Here is a 15,758-nt window from a genome sequence, read left to right as displayed (position 1 = left end):
GTGGAGTCTCAATTTCAAAGATTGACACCACTTTGATAGCTGAATGCTAAATGTGAAAGAAAAGCCAATTAGCTTAGCTTGGGAAAAAAAACCAAGAAGATGCTTGCCATGGCTATGCCAGAAAAAAAATACATGTACCTGTAGCCATAAAGCTAGATTCTAGTAATTTTACAAGACAGCCTATATACAAACAAATGTAAACGGCTTTCTTTATTAGCTAAGCTCCTCATCTACCATCACTGACATCTATCAGCAGTTTTCCTTCAAGGCAGTGACGGAGTACATATGAAAATATGTAGGTGAATTGATTTTACATTCTACAATGTCCTCCCAATGTAAGGTTTATGCCCTGAATTAACAGTATTGATAACTTCCAAAATCTTTATTTATTTTTCTGTAATGGTAAATCCACCAGCATGCACAAGCTCTTTTATCTAAACCAGCGGTGGGGAACTCCAGGCCTCAAGGACCGGTGTCCTGCAGGTTTTAGATCTCACCCTGGGTCAGCACACCTGAATCAAATGATTACTTCATTACCAGCCTCGGGAGAACTTCAAGACATGTTGAGGAGGTAATTTAGCCATTTAAATCAGCTGCGTTAGATCAAGGACAGGTCTAAAACCTGCAGGACACAGGCCCTCGAGGCCTGGAGTTTGACACCCCTGATTCTAAACCATATATTTAACCTCCTAGGACCTGGCATCCACATATGTGGACATCACATTTTGGGTTATTTAGACCAAAATACTCAATTTTGCTCTACAAGGGCCTGATATCCACTTACGAGGACATTATACTGCTACTGTTCTATCGAAATTTTAAACGAATATCCTCATATGTGGATCTCATTTTTCTTAGAAACAAAAATTAGGTAAAAAAAAAAAATCTGGTAATTCTTTGTTTTTACATTCATCAGGTCCCAATCAGCCCAAATATCAAAGAGAAATTAAAAATGCATGCTGTGGAAGAGTTCGGGTCTTAGGAGGTTAATGCCAAATGCTTTAAATTCAATATTTTACATTAAAGAAAGCTGAAAAAATAACAAAGCTCAATTATGGTCATTAATTTGCATCCCTGAACAGAAAAGTTTTACTGGTTGAACAGAACATCAGACTTTTAAAAAAAATGTATATATAATTTCTGACTTCTCTGTGAAGTCCAGTGTGCCAGCTCAAATTTGGGTATAAAAATATGAATTCAATTTGTCATTTGCCTAATAAATAACAACAACAAACAAATTTCTTTGACAGACTCCTACAATATTTATGTTTTATTGTTTTATCACAGGCGGTATAATATATTTGTTAATCACTCTATGTGCAGTGGAGCATTTGAGCGCAAGCCAGTCCTTAGTAAAACATAGATCAATAAATAAATATAAATATCTGACCCAGCTTACTTACAAGCACAAAACGTTCCCCAAAATGAGCAGTACCACCAAGACACCAAGGGTCTGCACCGAGCCAATACCCCATGCTGCCCTCATCCAACCGCCACCAGAAATGAATATACTTACGCCTACTTTCATACATGCTCCTGGACTGGGCCCAAATCTTAAAGGGGTCCGGTTTTCTCTGGATGGTCCCGTCTCCTGGGGAGTCCTGGATTGGGAGTCCCGGCAAAGGCTGCGAGGGAGGTGGGGGCGCGTTGCTCTCACTGAGAGCGGGTGCCAGGGAAGAGTGCACAGGCGAGTCTGTGTGCGCGCTCCGGTGGCTGGAAACACTATGCTGGGAGCTGTTCTGGCTGTCCTTTCTTGACAACTGCTGTTGGAGAAGCAGATCAATAACATTTGACTGTTTCAAATCTTCTGCACAGGAGCATGGAAGCTGAACTCAAAAATGACTGACAGGAGGAGACAAAAACATTTAAAAAAGAAGGTTATTGCATCGTCAACAGCGGAATAGAAAATATGAATCTGGGTTGTGGTTTGTGAGAGGAGGAACAGGGACGGCGGAGACATGAATACAGAGCAATTCTGAATTAGAGTTCAAAAAGATTAAACATGGCTTCTCCTTGGGGTGAAAGGAAGCACATTCTAAGAGTATAATGTCAACCGTTGTCGTGTTGCTCCCGTATTTAACACAAAGAATAATCAAGCTGTTTTATGCAGAGAATTCTTTTAAAGCTAACAAAGAAGGAGAAAAAAAAAAAAGAGGACCTCAATGGTTTCTCATGATTAAGTCATTCAGCTATGGGAGAAAACACTGTGGAACTTACAAGAGTACATTGCCTATTCCTTTTGTTTAACAGAGTGGAATGTATTAACAAGGAGCTGCATTCCCTGCTGTATATGGAGGGATAGTCACAATGAATAAAGCACTCCAGGGGTTTAAAAAGAAGAGAGGACTTTACTGGTGAAGGTAGAAATGTAAAACTGCTTATAAATTGCCACTCGCCCCTCAATAACATGCGCACTTAAGCATCTGTTCGAGGATTCGAGCTGAGTAAACCTCACAATCCCGAGCTCAGGCACAAGTACGCTGCGAGTATCGGTTAAGATCCTGTTTGTCATCCTTGTCACAGCATCTCTCCTTTGCAAGCACCACATCGTCACCATCGGTCTGCAAAATCTCCACTGCTGCGAAGAAGCCAGCGACGTGAAAGGGTTACGGGGCAGAGCTCGGGGAAAAAAAGGCCGATATTTTAAGACGGTAAGCGAAAATGACAGCAGTTCAGTCTCTTCACGTCACGTGACTGCACATTACTTTGGACGCCAAAGACAAAAATATACCAGGAAAGGGTGGAGGCAAGTGGCTCGTCTGTTCTCAAATATCAAAGTGTTTGGCCTTCAAAGTGCAGTCATGTCTTCACACTCATTACTTGCTGAATCACTCTCCTACACCTCTGCAATTCATGTTTATATTCATCATCCTTGTTAGACATAAAATAAGCTTGATGCTTTAGCAAATATTAAGTCGGGGCTGTGGCTCCAGCTGGAATGCTTACTCTGCTGGTGCTGCAAAGAACCTCACTGGGTTTTGTGGTGTACTTAAAAAAAATAATAAATCAATAGAGTCATATACTTAATCAGAAATGCAGGTCGTGTTGATGCTAAAGTCAGACCTGAGGACTGATGCTCAAAAAAAAAAAAAAACAAAAAAAAAAAAACAAAAAAAAACCCAGGCCAACCAATCTGTATTTTTTTCTTGTTGTTTGATTCACAGAAAGTCCAAATCCTATCCCCCTCTTAAATGAAAACAAATCTCCTATACTTGATGAATCTATTAGATTTTGACCTTCTGCAGTCATTGCGTTGTCCCTCGGTGGCCTGCGAGTAGTTTAATACATGGGTTTGTGCTGCTCCAATAACTTATTAAAGAGACAGAAGATGGGACGCGAGAGGCATTGGAAGGTGGGTCAATGAAAGCAAATCCTGCTGCTTCCTAAGACTCAGCTCAGTCCTGCTTAACGTGACGCATCACTGGTTTAGCACACATACAACTTCTTAACATAACATGCATTTAAAAAGCATACCCATCACCTCGATTATCTGCTATAGAAATCCCATTATAATCATATACCCAGCATTAATATCATCACACATCCCAACAGTTTTCTTCCCTAGCTAACTGAAATCACATAGGGTGGTCTCTATAAGTAGAAGCCAGTGGAAAAACATCCTGCAAAACTATTCTATATTATACTATACTATTACTGTACTACTGTACTTTCACTCAGACACAGCTAATAGTGACTTGATGTTTTGGCACTGGCAACTTTTCCATCACCTCTGTTACGCTTTCAAGAACACCATCACCATTACCTAACTAGCACCACCATACATGACATCAATCTCCCACCAAAATTCTGTACTGTATCTAAATTATATCACATACCCTTCTAGAGTAATCGTTGTATGGAGGAGCCATCGCAAAATCATCCTGGAAAAATAATGATAAAAAAAATGAAAATTGCAAAAAGCTCCTGAAATATGTGCAGAAAGTGGTTTAGGCATTGTCTCAACAAGGCATCAGATGGATAGCAGCGTCTTTGGTCGACAATCTGTTTATATTATACTCTACCCCAATATAAGGGCAAATTCTGGCTTTTAAAACAGTACACTTATAACTTGAATGATGGTCCCCATCTTATTAAGCCTTAAGGACAAGGCATCTAAAACAAATTGAACATTTTAGCTCTGTCCTGCTATGGCACCAATAGTTTTTCTGCAGCACCCAATCAGCCTCAGATATTCAAACATGTTAAAAACATGATTTTTCACATTTATCAGTGGGAAGTTGTTCATCAGCTCTATTATCTGCTGTAAGAATTCAATTACTGTTATCAACCCATCACCGTTATCCAAACCGGTCATTCCCAAAACCTTCACCTTCTCTAAACAAAGATCACATACCCTCCTTCCATAAGCTCTGTACCGAGGATCCATCTCAAAATCATCCTGCAAAACAAAAATTGGCAATCACAGATTGAGTCTACAAAGTGCTTTAATAATCAAAGTTCTAAACGTCGAGCATTTTAGCCTCATACACTAAACGCAATGTTAAACATTATGTAATGCTAAAATGATCATTGGCACCTTTTTCGTTGTGTCATTTATCAGCCTAGGATTATCAAACCAACACCAATATCACAACTTATTTCTAAAGCTTTCACCCCATCTGAACAATATCACATACCCTCCTACTGTTATCTGTGTATGAAGATTCCACATCAAAATCATCCTGCAAAACAAAACAAAGTTTAGCTCCTTGACTCTTTATTGAAGCCTCTTGATCTTGTAATATGTGCAGAATTTGGTTTAGCATTTGAAGGGCATCATCAAACGCAATGTTAAACATTATGCTAAATATTATGTAAGGTGGGACGCTAAAATCTACATATGTCATTCAGTATTAGTGGTGCTGTCACAGATATACACTATATCTGTCCATATGTACTACCAAATTAAGAGCAATAACTATATTGAAGGGCCTCACATAAATAACATCTTGCATTAAAATATTCTATTGAAACTTCATGCATTAAACCCATGATCTTTGGCACCATGCCCATTCCCTCTATTGTTTTTATAAGCACCATCTACGCACACAAGGTTATTCGCGAAAAGTTTCAATGTATCTAAATGACATCACGTACCCTTTTTCTGTTATCTCTGTATGGAGGAGCCATCGCAAAATTATCCTGAAAAATATATACTTTTAAATGAATACAAAAGAAGCTCCTGAAATACATACAGAATGTGGTTTGGCAATAACTTGCTGAAATAAGCTATCTGGGTAGTAGCATTGGTTGCTTCCAAAAAAAAAAAAAAAAAAAAAAAAAATGCATTATTGTGTACAATACAATCATGAACACTTATTTTTAAATTGTGTGCTTGTAGTGAGATAAATGTTCCTCTCTGTTATTGAACCTGAAGGATGCAATATCCCCCCAAAATTCAAAGATTAGCTGTGTCATGCTAAGCTGCCAACATCATCACACAACCAAAGAGTAAATACAGTAAAAACATTATGCATTAACACAGTTATCATTGGGAGCTTAATCCTAAAATCTTCACGTCATGTAAAAAGCATCACATACCCTCCTAATGTTCTCTCTATATCGAGGACCCGGCTCAAAATCATCCTGTAAAACAATATTGGCAAACACATTTTCAGTTACATACAGTCTGCAGAATCCCTCTATTAATAAAGGCATTACATCATGGAGCATTTACACTGCTCTCCCAGGCACCTTATCCATCACTTCTCTTGTGAGCTAAGAATTATAGAACCACCACCAATGACGGCTCATTCCTAAAACCGTCACCCTATCTAAACAATAACACATACCCTCCTAGTGCTATCTGCGTATGAAGATGCAACCTCAAAATCATCCTGCAAAAGAAATTGGCAAACATGTCCAGTCTAATAATGCCTGAATGACACTTCTAAACTGCAACAAGGCCAGTGTAGCACCCGAGCTCCATGCTCTGGCTCCATGCTCATGTAATATGTACATTTATGTAGCACAGCATTAACAGTCATAAGTAGTTTGTTGAGTCACACATTATATCTTTCTGTGTGAGACAATTTAAGCCTGAATGCATTAAAATATGATCACTTTGTATTAACATTATAAGAATACCATCTCTATCATCTGCCCAGCACCAGTATGATTACACCTCACTCTCAAAAACTTTAAATGACATCACGTACCCTTCTTCTATAATCTCTGTTTGGAGGAGCCATTGCAAAATTATCCTGGAAAATAATAATAATATAAAAATGAATACAAAAAAAGCTCCTGAAATACATGCAGAATGTGGTTTGGCAATAACTTGCTGAAATAAGCAAGGCTGTCTTTTAAAGCACATTATCTGGGTAGTAGCATTGGTTGCTTCACAAAAAAAAAAAAAATCAAACTTTGTGTACAATACAATCATGAACACTGACTGTTAAATTATGTGCTTGTAGTGAGATAAATGTTCCTCTCTGTTATTGAGCCTGAAGGATACAATATCTCCCCAAAATTAAAAGATTAGCTGTGTCATGCTAAGCTGGCGTCAGGCCTGACTATGTTTTATTGTCTTTATGGGCTACAGAATTAACAGCAATTTAGTTTTTGTGTCGCACACAGACAACATCGCACAAGCAACCAGTAAATAAAGTAAGAACATTATGCATTAACACATTTATCATTGGCAGCTTAGTCCAAAAATGTTCACGTTATGTAAACAGCATCACATACCCTCCTAATGTTCTCTCTATATCGAGGATCCGGCTCAAAATCATCCTGCGAAGCAAAATTAGCAAACACATGTTTAGACTATAGGACCCTTTTATATTATCAAGAGGAGGGTTCTATTTTAGTTTAGCAACTAGCCTTTTTGCAGTGTATTCATGATTGTGTAACATAGGCAGATTGTAGTTTGCTAACATCTTGCTAAAATAAGTAAGGTCTTCCATTAAAAAGCATCATCTCAATGATGGCATGCATTGCCACAACTGAGAAGCTAGCATTTGAACTCTAAATGGCTCCTTCCTTTTTAACATGATGGTATTGGCCTCAAACAGGAATGTTAAAGTTTAACTCTGTCACCAGCAGGAATGACTCATGTTCACTGTCTTTATGCACTGTAACATAAGGAGTCATAATTTCTTTGAGGTGTGACACATAAATAGCCTCATACACTAAACGCAATGTTAACCTCCTAAGACCCGAAGTCTTTCATGACATGCATTTAAAATTTTTCTTTGCTATTTGGGTTTATTGGGAGCTGATAAATGTAAAAACAAAGAATTACCAGATTTTTTTTTACCTAATTTTTCTTTTTGAGAAAAATGAGATCAACATATGAGGACATTGGTTTTAAATTTCAATAGAACAGTGGCAGTATAATGTCCTCGTAAGTGCATATCAGGCCCTTGTAGAGAAAAATTAAGTATTTTGGTCTAGACATCCCAAAATGTGATGTCCACATATGTGGATGCCAGGTCCTAGGAGATTAAACATTATGTAATGCTAAAATGATCATTGGCACCTTTTTCATTGTGTCTTGTCAGCTCAGAATTATGAAACCACCATCAATATCCCAATAACTCATTGCTAAAACCTTCACCCCATCTGAAGAATATCACATACCCTCCTACTGTTATCTGTGTATGAAGATTCCACATCGAAATCATTCTGCAAAACAAAAAATTGGCAAAGACATGGTCTGTTAGACACAGTCTACAGGGTACTTCTAACAATATCAGAAAGAAAGATCTGCACTGAAACCAGCCCAGTTTAGCACTTGGCATTTTTGATATAGAGTCATGCTTGTGTCCTTTGTTATTTCAGCATTGTCTTGCTGAAATAATTTAAGACTTTCTTGAATCCGCCTTGAATATTATCTGTGAGAAGAATGCACATCAAAACCATCCTGCAAAAACAAATTGGCAGCCATGTTCTGTCAGACAAAGTTCAAGCAGGCAAAGTTTAGCTCCTGGACTCTTTATTTAAGGCCTCTTGATCTTGTAATATGTGCAGAATTTGGTTTAGCATTTAATGGACATCATCATGATGGTGGGATATGTTCCTCTAAAACCTAGATATGTTGTTCAGCATTGGTGGGGCCGTCACAGATATACACTTATACAGGGAGTGCAGAATTATTAGGCAAATGAGTATTTTGTCCACACCATCCTCTTCATGCATGTTGTCTTACTCCAAGCTGTATAGGCTCGAAAGCCTACTACCAATTAAGCATATTAGGTGATGTGCATCTCTGTAATGAGAAGGGGTGTGGTCTAATGACATCAACACCGTATATCAGGTGTGCATAATTATTAGGCAACTTCCTTTCCTTTGGCAAAATGGGTCAAAAGAAGGACTTGACAGGCTCAGAAAAGTCAAAAACAGTGAGATATCTTCCAGAGGGATGCAGCAGTCTCAAAATTGCAAAGCTTCTGAAGCGTGATCATCGAACAATCAAGCGTTTCATTCAAAATAGTCAACAGGGTCGCAAGAAGCGTGTGGAAAAACCAAGGCGCAAAATAACTGCCCATGAACTGAGAAAAGTCAAGCGTGCAGCTGCCAAGATGCCACTTGCCACCAGTTTGGCCATATTTCAGAGCTGCAACATCACTGGAGTGCCCAAAAGCACAAGGTGTGCAATACTCAGAGACATGGCCAAGGTAAGAAAGGCTGAAAGACGACCACCACTGAACAAGACACACAAGCTGAAACGTCAAGACTGGGCCAAGAAATATCTCAAGACTGATTTTTCTAAGGTTTTATGGACTGATGAAATGAGAGTGAGTCTTGATGGGCCAGATGGATGGGCCCGTGGCTGGATTGGTAAAGGGCAGAGAGCTCCAGTCCGACTCAGACGCCAGCAAGGTGGAGGTGGAGTACTGGTTTGGGCTGGTATCATCAAAGATGAGCTTGTGGGGCCTTTTCGGGTTGAGGATGGAGTCAAGCTCAACTCCCAGTCCTACTGCCAGTTTCTGGAAGACACCTTCTTCAAGCAGTGGTACAGGAAGAAGTCTGCATCCTTCAAGAAAAACATGATTTTCATGCAGGACAAGGCTCCATCACACGCGTCCAAGTACTCCACAGCGTGGCTGGCAAGAAAGGGTATAAAAGAAGAAAAACTAATGACATGGCCTCCTTGTTCACCTGATCTGAACCCCATTGAGAACCTGTGGTCCATCATCAAATGTGAGATTTACAAGGAGGGAAAACAGTACACCTCTCTGAACAGTGTCTGGGAGGCTGTGGTTGCTGCTGCACGCAATGTTGATGGTGAACAGATCAAAACACTGACAGAATCCATGGATGGCAGGCTTTTGAGTGTCCTTGCAAAGAAAGGTGGCTATATTGGTCGCTGATTTGTTTTTGTTTTGTTTTTGAATGTCAGAAATGTATATTTGTGAATGTGGAGATGTTATATTGGTTTCACTGGTAAAAATAAATAATTGAAATGGGTATATATTTGTTTTTTGTTAAGTTGCCTAATAATTCTGCACTCCCTGTACAGTGCAATGCCATCATGAATGATAACTTGAACTGTATGCCGATAACAAGATGGAAGGTTTCCGTTTCATTTAGCCTGAAGGTACAGCACCCAAAGGGAGTCTTAGTGCTGTTCTGAAAAATCAGCAGCAGGCCTAAATTGGGTTCACTGTCCTTATGTACTACTAAATTAACAGCAATAACTAGAATGCAGGGCCTCACATAAACAGCATCTTGCATTAAAATATTCTATTGAAACCTCATGCATTAAACCCATGATCTTTGGCACCATGCCCATCCCCTCTATTATCTTTATAAGAAGACCATACAGCACCATCTACGCACACAAGGTCATTCCCGAAAAGTTTAAATTTGTCTAAATGACATCACGTACCCTTATTCTGTTATCTCTGTATGGAGGAGCCATCGCAAAATTATCCTGAAAAATAAGAATGTGCAGAATGTGGTTTGGCATCGTCTTGGTGAAATAAGCAAGTCCCTCCTTTAAAAGGAATGATGTGGATTGCTCTAAAACCTATACATATTATATTGTAATCCAATGCTGTCACAGAAACAGCTTTTTAAAACGATTTCTTTTTAATGAGATTGATAGTTCCTTTCTTAATTAACCTTGAAAAACATTGGGTTAAACAGAACCTTAACGTTTACCATTGTCCTACTAAGCTAACAGCCAGCTTGACTTTGGTTAACTGCCTTTGTGTACTACAGAATTAACAGTTTCTGACAACCAGACAGTTAGTAAAACCAGTATGGATGAACATGATTATCACTGACAGCTTATTCATTGCTTTCATCTGTTATAAGAACACCATAACCATTGTCATTCATAATACTTCCACCACCTCTGAATAATATCACATACCCTCCGAGTGTTATCTCTGTACGGAGGACCTGGCTCAAAATCATCCTGCAAAACAATATTGGCAAACACATTTTCAGTTACATACAGTCTGCAGAATCCCTCTATTAATAAAGGCATTACATCATGGAGCATTTACACTGCTCTCCCAGGCACCTTATCCATCACTTCTCTTGTGAGCTAAGAATTATAGAACCACCACCAATGACGGCTCATTCCTAAAACCGTCACCCCATCTAAACAATAACACATACCCTCCTAGTGCTATCTGCGTATGAAGATGCAACCTCAAAATCATCCTGCAAAAGAAATTGGCAAACATGTCCAGTCTAATAATGCCTGAATGACACTTCTAAACTGCAACAAGGCCAGTGTAGCACCCGAGCTCCATGCTCTGGCTCCATGCTCATGTAATATGTACATTTATGTAGCACAGCATTAATAGTCATAAGTAGTTTGTTGAGTCACACATTATATCTTTCTGTGTGAGACAATTTAAGCCTGAATGCATTAAAATATGATCACTTTGTATTAACATTATAAGAATACCATCTCTATCATCTGCCCAGCACCAGTATGATTACACCTCACTCTCAAAAACTTTAAATGACATCACGTACCCTTCTTCTATAATCTCTGTTTGGAGGAGCCATTGCAAAATTATCCTGGAAAACAATTTTTTAAAAACATGAATACAAAAAAGCTCCAAAATACATGCAGAATGTGGTTTGGCAATAACTTGCTGAAATAAGCAAGGCTGTCTTTTAAAGCGCATTATCTGGGTTTGGCATTGGTTGCTTCACAAGAAAAATCATAATTTTTGTGTACAATACAATCATGAACACTGACTGTTAAATTGTGTTCTTGTAGTGAGATAAATGTTCCTCTCTGTTATTGAGCCTGAAGGATGCAATATCCCCCCAAAATTCAAAGATTAGCTGTGTCATGCTAAGCTGCCAACATCATCACACAACCAAAGAGTAAATACAGTAAAAACATTATGCATTAACACAGTTATCATTGGGAGCTTAATCCTTAAAATCTTCACGCCATGTAAACAGCATCACATACCCTCCTAATAATCTCTCTATATCGAGGATCTGGCTCAAATTCATCCTGCGAAGCAAAATTGGCAAACACACATTACTCTGCAGGGTCCTTCTAATAAAACCCTCAAATGAAAGTTATAAAAAAAGGTCAGTTTAGCACCTGGTCTCTGATGACACAGCCATGGTTATGTAACATTTACAGAGTGTAGCATGCTATCAACTTGCTTTAATAACAAGAGGCTTTCTTTAGAAGTCATGATCTTGCATATATAATGTATCATTGGAGCTGCTCTCACAGATGTGTGGATCAACCATACTGTATGTAATAGCACCATAATGAGTGCTGGCTTTTCAACAGCGCACTGATATTGAGATCAATGGTTCATTTCATATTCAGCAAGAAGGACCCAGCATTCAGAAGGTCCAAAGCATGTTGTGTCACACCTAAGCAGCCTCGTAGAGCTGAAATGTATCATGCAATAACACCAGCACTACTGGCAGTTTATCCATAACCTTTACTATTTCCTAAGGACACCAGAACGTTCTAAACATGATCACATACCCTACTAGTGTATTTTCTGTAAGGCTGATCCAGCTCAAAATCATCTTGCAAAACAAAAAAAACGAGAGTCCTGCTCATATAATATGTGAGGAATGTCGTGCATTATTTTGCTGAAATAAGCAAGGGCTTTCTTAAAATAAAATAAAAAATCAAGATTGTGTCATGTGTTGCTCTGAAATATGTTTTTGTTCTTCAGCATTACTGGTGCTTTGAAAGACGTGGGGATTACTCCTGCACTAATGCACTCCATCATGATTGCAAGCTTTTGAACTGTGTGCTGATAACAAGATGGATGGTTTCTCTCTTATTTAGCCCAAAGGTACAGCACCCAAAAGGAATTTTAAGTTTTACCAGTTTAGCTCAGTCAAACCTTCTCCCCATCTTAAAAAAAAAAAAAAAAATCACATACCCTCCTAGTGTTAACTCCGTATGGAGGATCCAGCTCAAAATCATCCTGCAAAATGAAATCGGCAAACATGTTTTGTTAGACACCGTCTACAGGGTCTTTCTGGTAATACCTGAAATAAAGACTTTTGAACTGTACGCTGATAAAACGATGGATGGTTCCCATCTCATCTAGCCTGAAGGTACGGCACCCAAAAGGAATTTTAAAGTTTAGCTCTGTACTGCTCTGTCACCTGCAGACTCATGTCTTTATGCACTGCATTATGTAGTGACATAAGAGTCATGATTTGATTTGTCACACATAAATAGCCTCGTACGCCTAAACACAATGTTAATGTTAAACATTATGTAATGCTATAATTATCACTGGCAGCTTATCCACCATCTCTTTTATCAGCTAAGGATTATCAAACCAACACCAGTAATATCATAACACCTCATTTCTAAAAACCTTCCCACCAACTAAACAATATCACATACCCTCCTACTGTTATCTGTGTATGAAGATTCCACCTCAGAATCATCCTGCAAAACAAAATTGGCAAATACATGGTCTGTTAGACACAGTCTACAGGGTCCTTTGAATAGTGCCACCAAGTAAAATTACTGAAAACATTCTGGTAGCTCACTGCCCAGACTGTCCTGTATTTATAAAACAAAGTTTTGGTTATTCATAGATTTTTTTAAAAGTTGGTTATAGATAAATATTTAAAAAAAGAAAGAAATTTCTATAGTAGATAGAAAAGCTCCTCTTTTATTTTTTTTACTAACATTTAACGGTTTATGTCTTACGTAACTGCTTTGGTGTAGTGAGAATGGCAATGGTGAAAGTCTTTAAGCTGTAAAACTTATGAAAATACAGTTAAAAGTTTCAGTCACATTTTCCAAAGCCTTCCAGTGGGCTAGATTGGAGTCTTTGCTAGGCCATTTCTGCCCCCCTCACCTTATGTTTAACATCGCTTCTCTATAAAACTGTATAATATCCTGCACCTTTAGTGGTGCCTACACAGTGGGGGGGCTTACCCATGCTGTGCGTACTAATACACTCCAATACCATCATGATTGACGCTTGAACTGTACCACTTATGCACGGCTATGAGAATACCATTAACTACCCAGCTCCAATACTACAGCACCATCATTTCAAAAGCACCACTGCATATCCTCCTAGTGTAATCTCTGTATGGAGAGTCAAAATCATCCTGAAAAACAATATTGGCAAACACGTCCTCAGTTGCAAAGTCTACAGGAGTCTTTCTTTTAATAAAGACATTACAGGATAGAGCGGTCTCTCAGCTGTGATCATACATCAATGCTCACACTGCAAACTTAGCACCCAGTGCGATGCGATCATCAGCGTGTTAGCAACCCAGCTCACGCGGTGCATCAAAGCTCCTCGTCCCATCCCCCGTCAGAAGGGGGGGGGGGCTGATGTGAAGCTACAGGAATCCACCCCCGCACAGTACAGTATCCCATGTCCACAAACCGACCCACAACATGAGCACAAGTTGCAGCGCACAGAGGGGAGTTAGAGATGAGGTGGGAAAGGGAGAGATGATGATATTGAGACATCCCTCAGAAAGATGCACACATGTGGTTAGAGGACTGAGGTGGACAGAGGTGGATGGATGTAAAAATTAAGATTAAAACAACTACTTACCAGTTTTGGGCTCTTCTTTGCAGGTGCCACTCCTGTGAAGCCAGACAGAGAAACGGAAGGAAAAAAAAAAGAGAAAGAGAAAAATGTTACCAAAGGAGTTAGAACATTTATTTCACATTAAAATAAAGGGGAAATTTAAAAAAGCATGGGTGGGGGAAAAAAGATTAACGCAGACTCCCCAACATTGTCACAACAGAGCAAATCTAGCTCTCGTCTCATTCTCTTTCCTTTCCTCTCTTTCCCTGCTTGATTTCATTCGCTCGCCCATCCGTGGCTTACGTTTTGGAGGAGGGGGGTGTGGGGGAGGTGGGGAGCAGGCAGCGCGATCTATCTGCATCGCTGCCGCGGCCAGCGTTTTGGCTTGACTGGTGCGGCAGAAGAGCGCAGCCAGCGCCGGGGGGCTAAGCCAGCGCTCTCGAGACCCTGGCTACCCAACGGAGGCGCGCACAAGTGAGCGTGTGTTTGAGGGAGGACGAGTGAGAGTTAAGGGGAAAGACAGGATCCTGGAAAGCACCTAAAGCCGGCGAATAAAAAGAAGATTGTCAAAGAGGAGAAAAGCAAGCTTTGCTCTGGAGTTCCTGGCCGTAGCATTACCCATGGAGAAGGAGTCCAAGATATTGAACATTAAATTATAGGCAACCGTCAGTTCCCCTCTTACTGAGACCATCTTCCTGTGTCCGCTGAGCACCGCGCTCCGCTGTCAAAGGCTCCAACATCTATAGGCAGTTGGCGCGTCCTCCCAGTCTTTCCCTTCCCTGCTGCCTTTTCCTTTTTTTCCTGTCCCTGTTCCTTTCTCTCTCTCTCTCTCCCTCTCTCTCTCTCTTACTTCACTGCACACTGTCCTCCCTCCCTTTTCTTCCCTCAGCATCATCACCCTCCCTCCCTCCCTCTTCTTCTTCTGTACGCTCCATCCCAGCCTCCCCTCCCACCCCCACATGCTGGTAAACATCTATGCAGCTACACATGCACTCTCACAGGCAGGCTTCCGACACAAATCAAGGTGTGCTTAAAGTATGACAGCCACGCTGCTTCTGCCCAAGTGAGCAGTGACCAGAAAATATCGTTTGCAGCAAGATCGTTGTACCCGACAAAGCGCGCGCACAGACGGAAAAGACTGACAGATTACTGAAATACCAACACAGCTCAGCTCCGACCAGGTAAATGCGCTCCTTAAACACATCGCTCCCTCCCTCGGCTCTGCGTGAAAAAAGCGGCAGCGTGAAGTCACGGATATGAGAACGCGTGGAGGAGTGCGCGAAAGAAAGAAAATACAAGAAGTGTGGTTTTATTTCCCTCTACAACGTTACAGTTCAGCAGCGAGTGGAGTGCTGGCCAAACACACGCTCCTCTGACATACAAAAGATGTGTTAAAGCACGCACAAGAGTAGGCTGTGCTTCATCTGCGAAAATGGGCCACTACTGTGTGTCAATCCTTTAGGGAAGCTGAGAGGATAACATCTTACACACACACACACACACACACGCTCTTGTCTTCTTTATCTCTCAGACATCTGGGTTCATTCACAACTGACAGCTCCAGCTGTGTTGCGTCTGCAGTTCTCCCTTCTTTCCCCGCTACTCCCCTTTTCAAATCGATAGGAATCGTTCATTCAGAAGTACGAAACAATCTGATAAAAAAAAAAAAAAAAGGATGCATACTAGACATAATCCCGCTGAATCCCAAGGTATTCTCTTTGCACCGAGGAGGCTGTCAGTCAAGGACTCAGGACAGTGTTTTACTATCCTTCATCTGTCCACTGC

General features: G+C 40.2%; 1 protein-coding gene across 2 annotated transcripts in view; it reads right to left on the bottom strand.

The window, feature by feature from the left end:
• magi1b (membrane associated guanylate kinase, WW and PDZ domain containing 1b) overlaps positions 1-15,758 on the bottom strand; it is a 135,121-nt gene that overhangs the window by 18,524 nt on the left and 100,839 nt on the right. Inside the window, exons 13-29 of one of the 2 annotated variants that reach the window (XM_084927778.1) lie at positions 13,998-14,029; positions 12,818-12,862; positions 12,342-12,386; positions 10,942-10,986; positions 10,576-10,620; positions 10,325-10,369; positions 9,836-9,880; positions 7,585-7,629; positions 6,691-6,735; positions 6,159-6,203; positions 5,793-5,837; positions 5,542-5,586; positions 5,098-5,142; positions 4,638-4,682; positions 4,355-4,399; positions 3,837-3,881; positions 1,517-1,763 (exon numbers count right to left, since the gene is read on the bottom strand). In XM_084927778.1, the coding sequence (XP_084783904.1) occupies positions 1,517-1,763; positions 3,837-3,881; positions 4,355-4,399; positions 4,638-4,682; positions 5,098-5,142; positions 5,542-5,586; positions 5,793-5,837; positions 6,159-6,203; positions 6,691-6,735; positions 7,585-7,629; positions 9,836-9,880; positions 10,325-10,369; positions 10,576-10,620; positions 10,942-10,986; positions 12,342-12,386; positions 12,818-12,862; positions 13,998-14,029 (954 nt within the window). The remainder of the gene's footprint in view (positions 1-1,516; positions 1,764-3,836; positions 3,882-4,354; positions 4,400-4,637; positions 4,683-5,097; positions 5,143-5,541; positions 5,587-5,792; positions 5,838-6,158; positions 6,204-6,690; positions 6,736-7,584; positions 7,630-9,835; positions 9,881-10,324; positions 10,370-10,575; positions 10,621-10,941; positions 10,987-12,341; positions 12,387-12,817; positions 12,863-13,997; positions 14,030-15,758) is intronic. The other variant, XM_084927779.1, reaches the window with a different exon arrangement.

Source organism: Perissodus microlepis, chromosome 5 (assembly GCF_051167445.1).
Source record: "Perissodus microlepis isolate ML-2025 ecotype Zambia chromosome 5, ASM5116744v1, whole genome shotgun sequence".
In the NCBI taxonomy this organism is placed as follows: domain Eukaryota; kingdom Metazoa; phylum Chordata; class Actinopteri; order Cichliformes; family Cichlidae; genus Perissodus; species Perissodus microlepis.
This window is presented reverse-complemented; position numbering and strand designations above follow the sequence as displayed.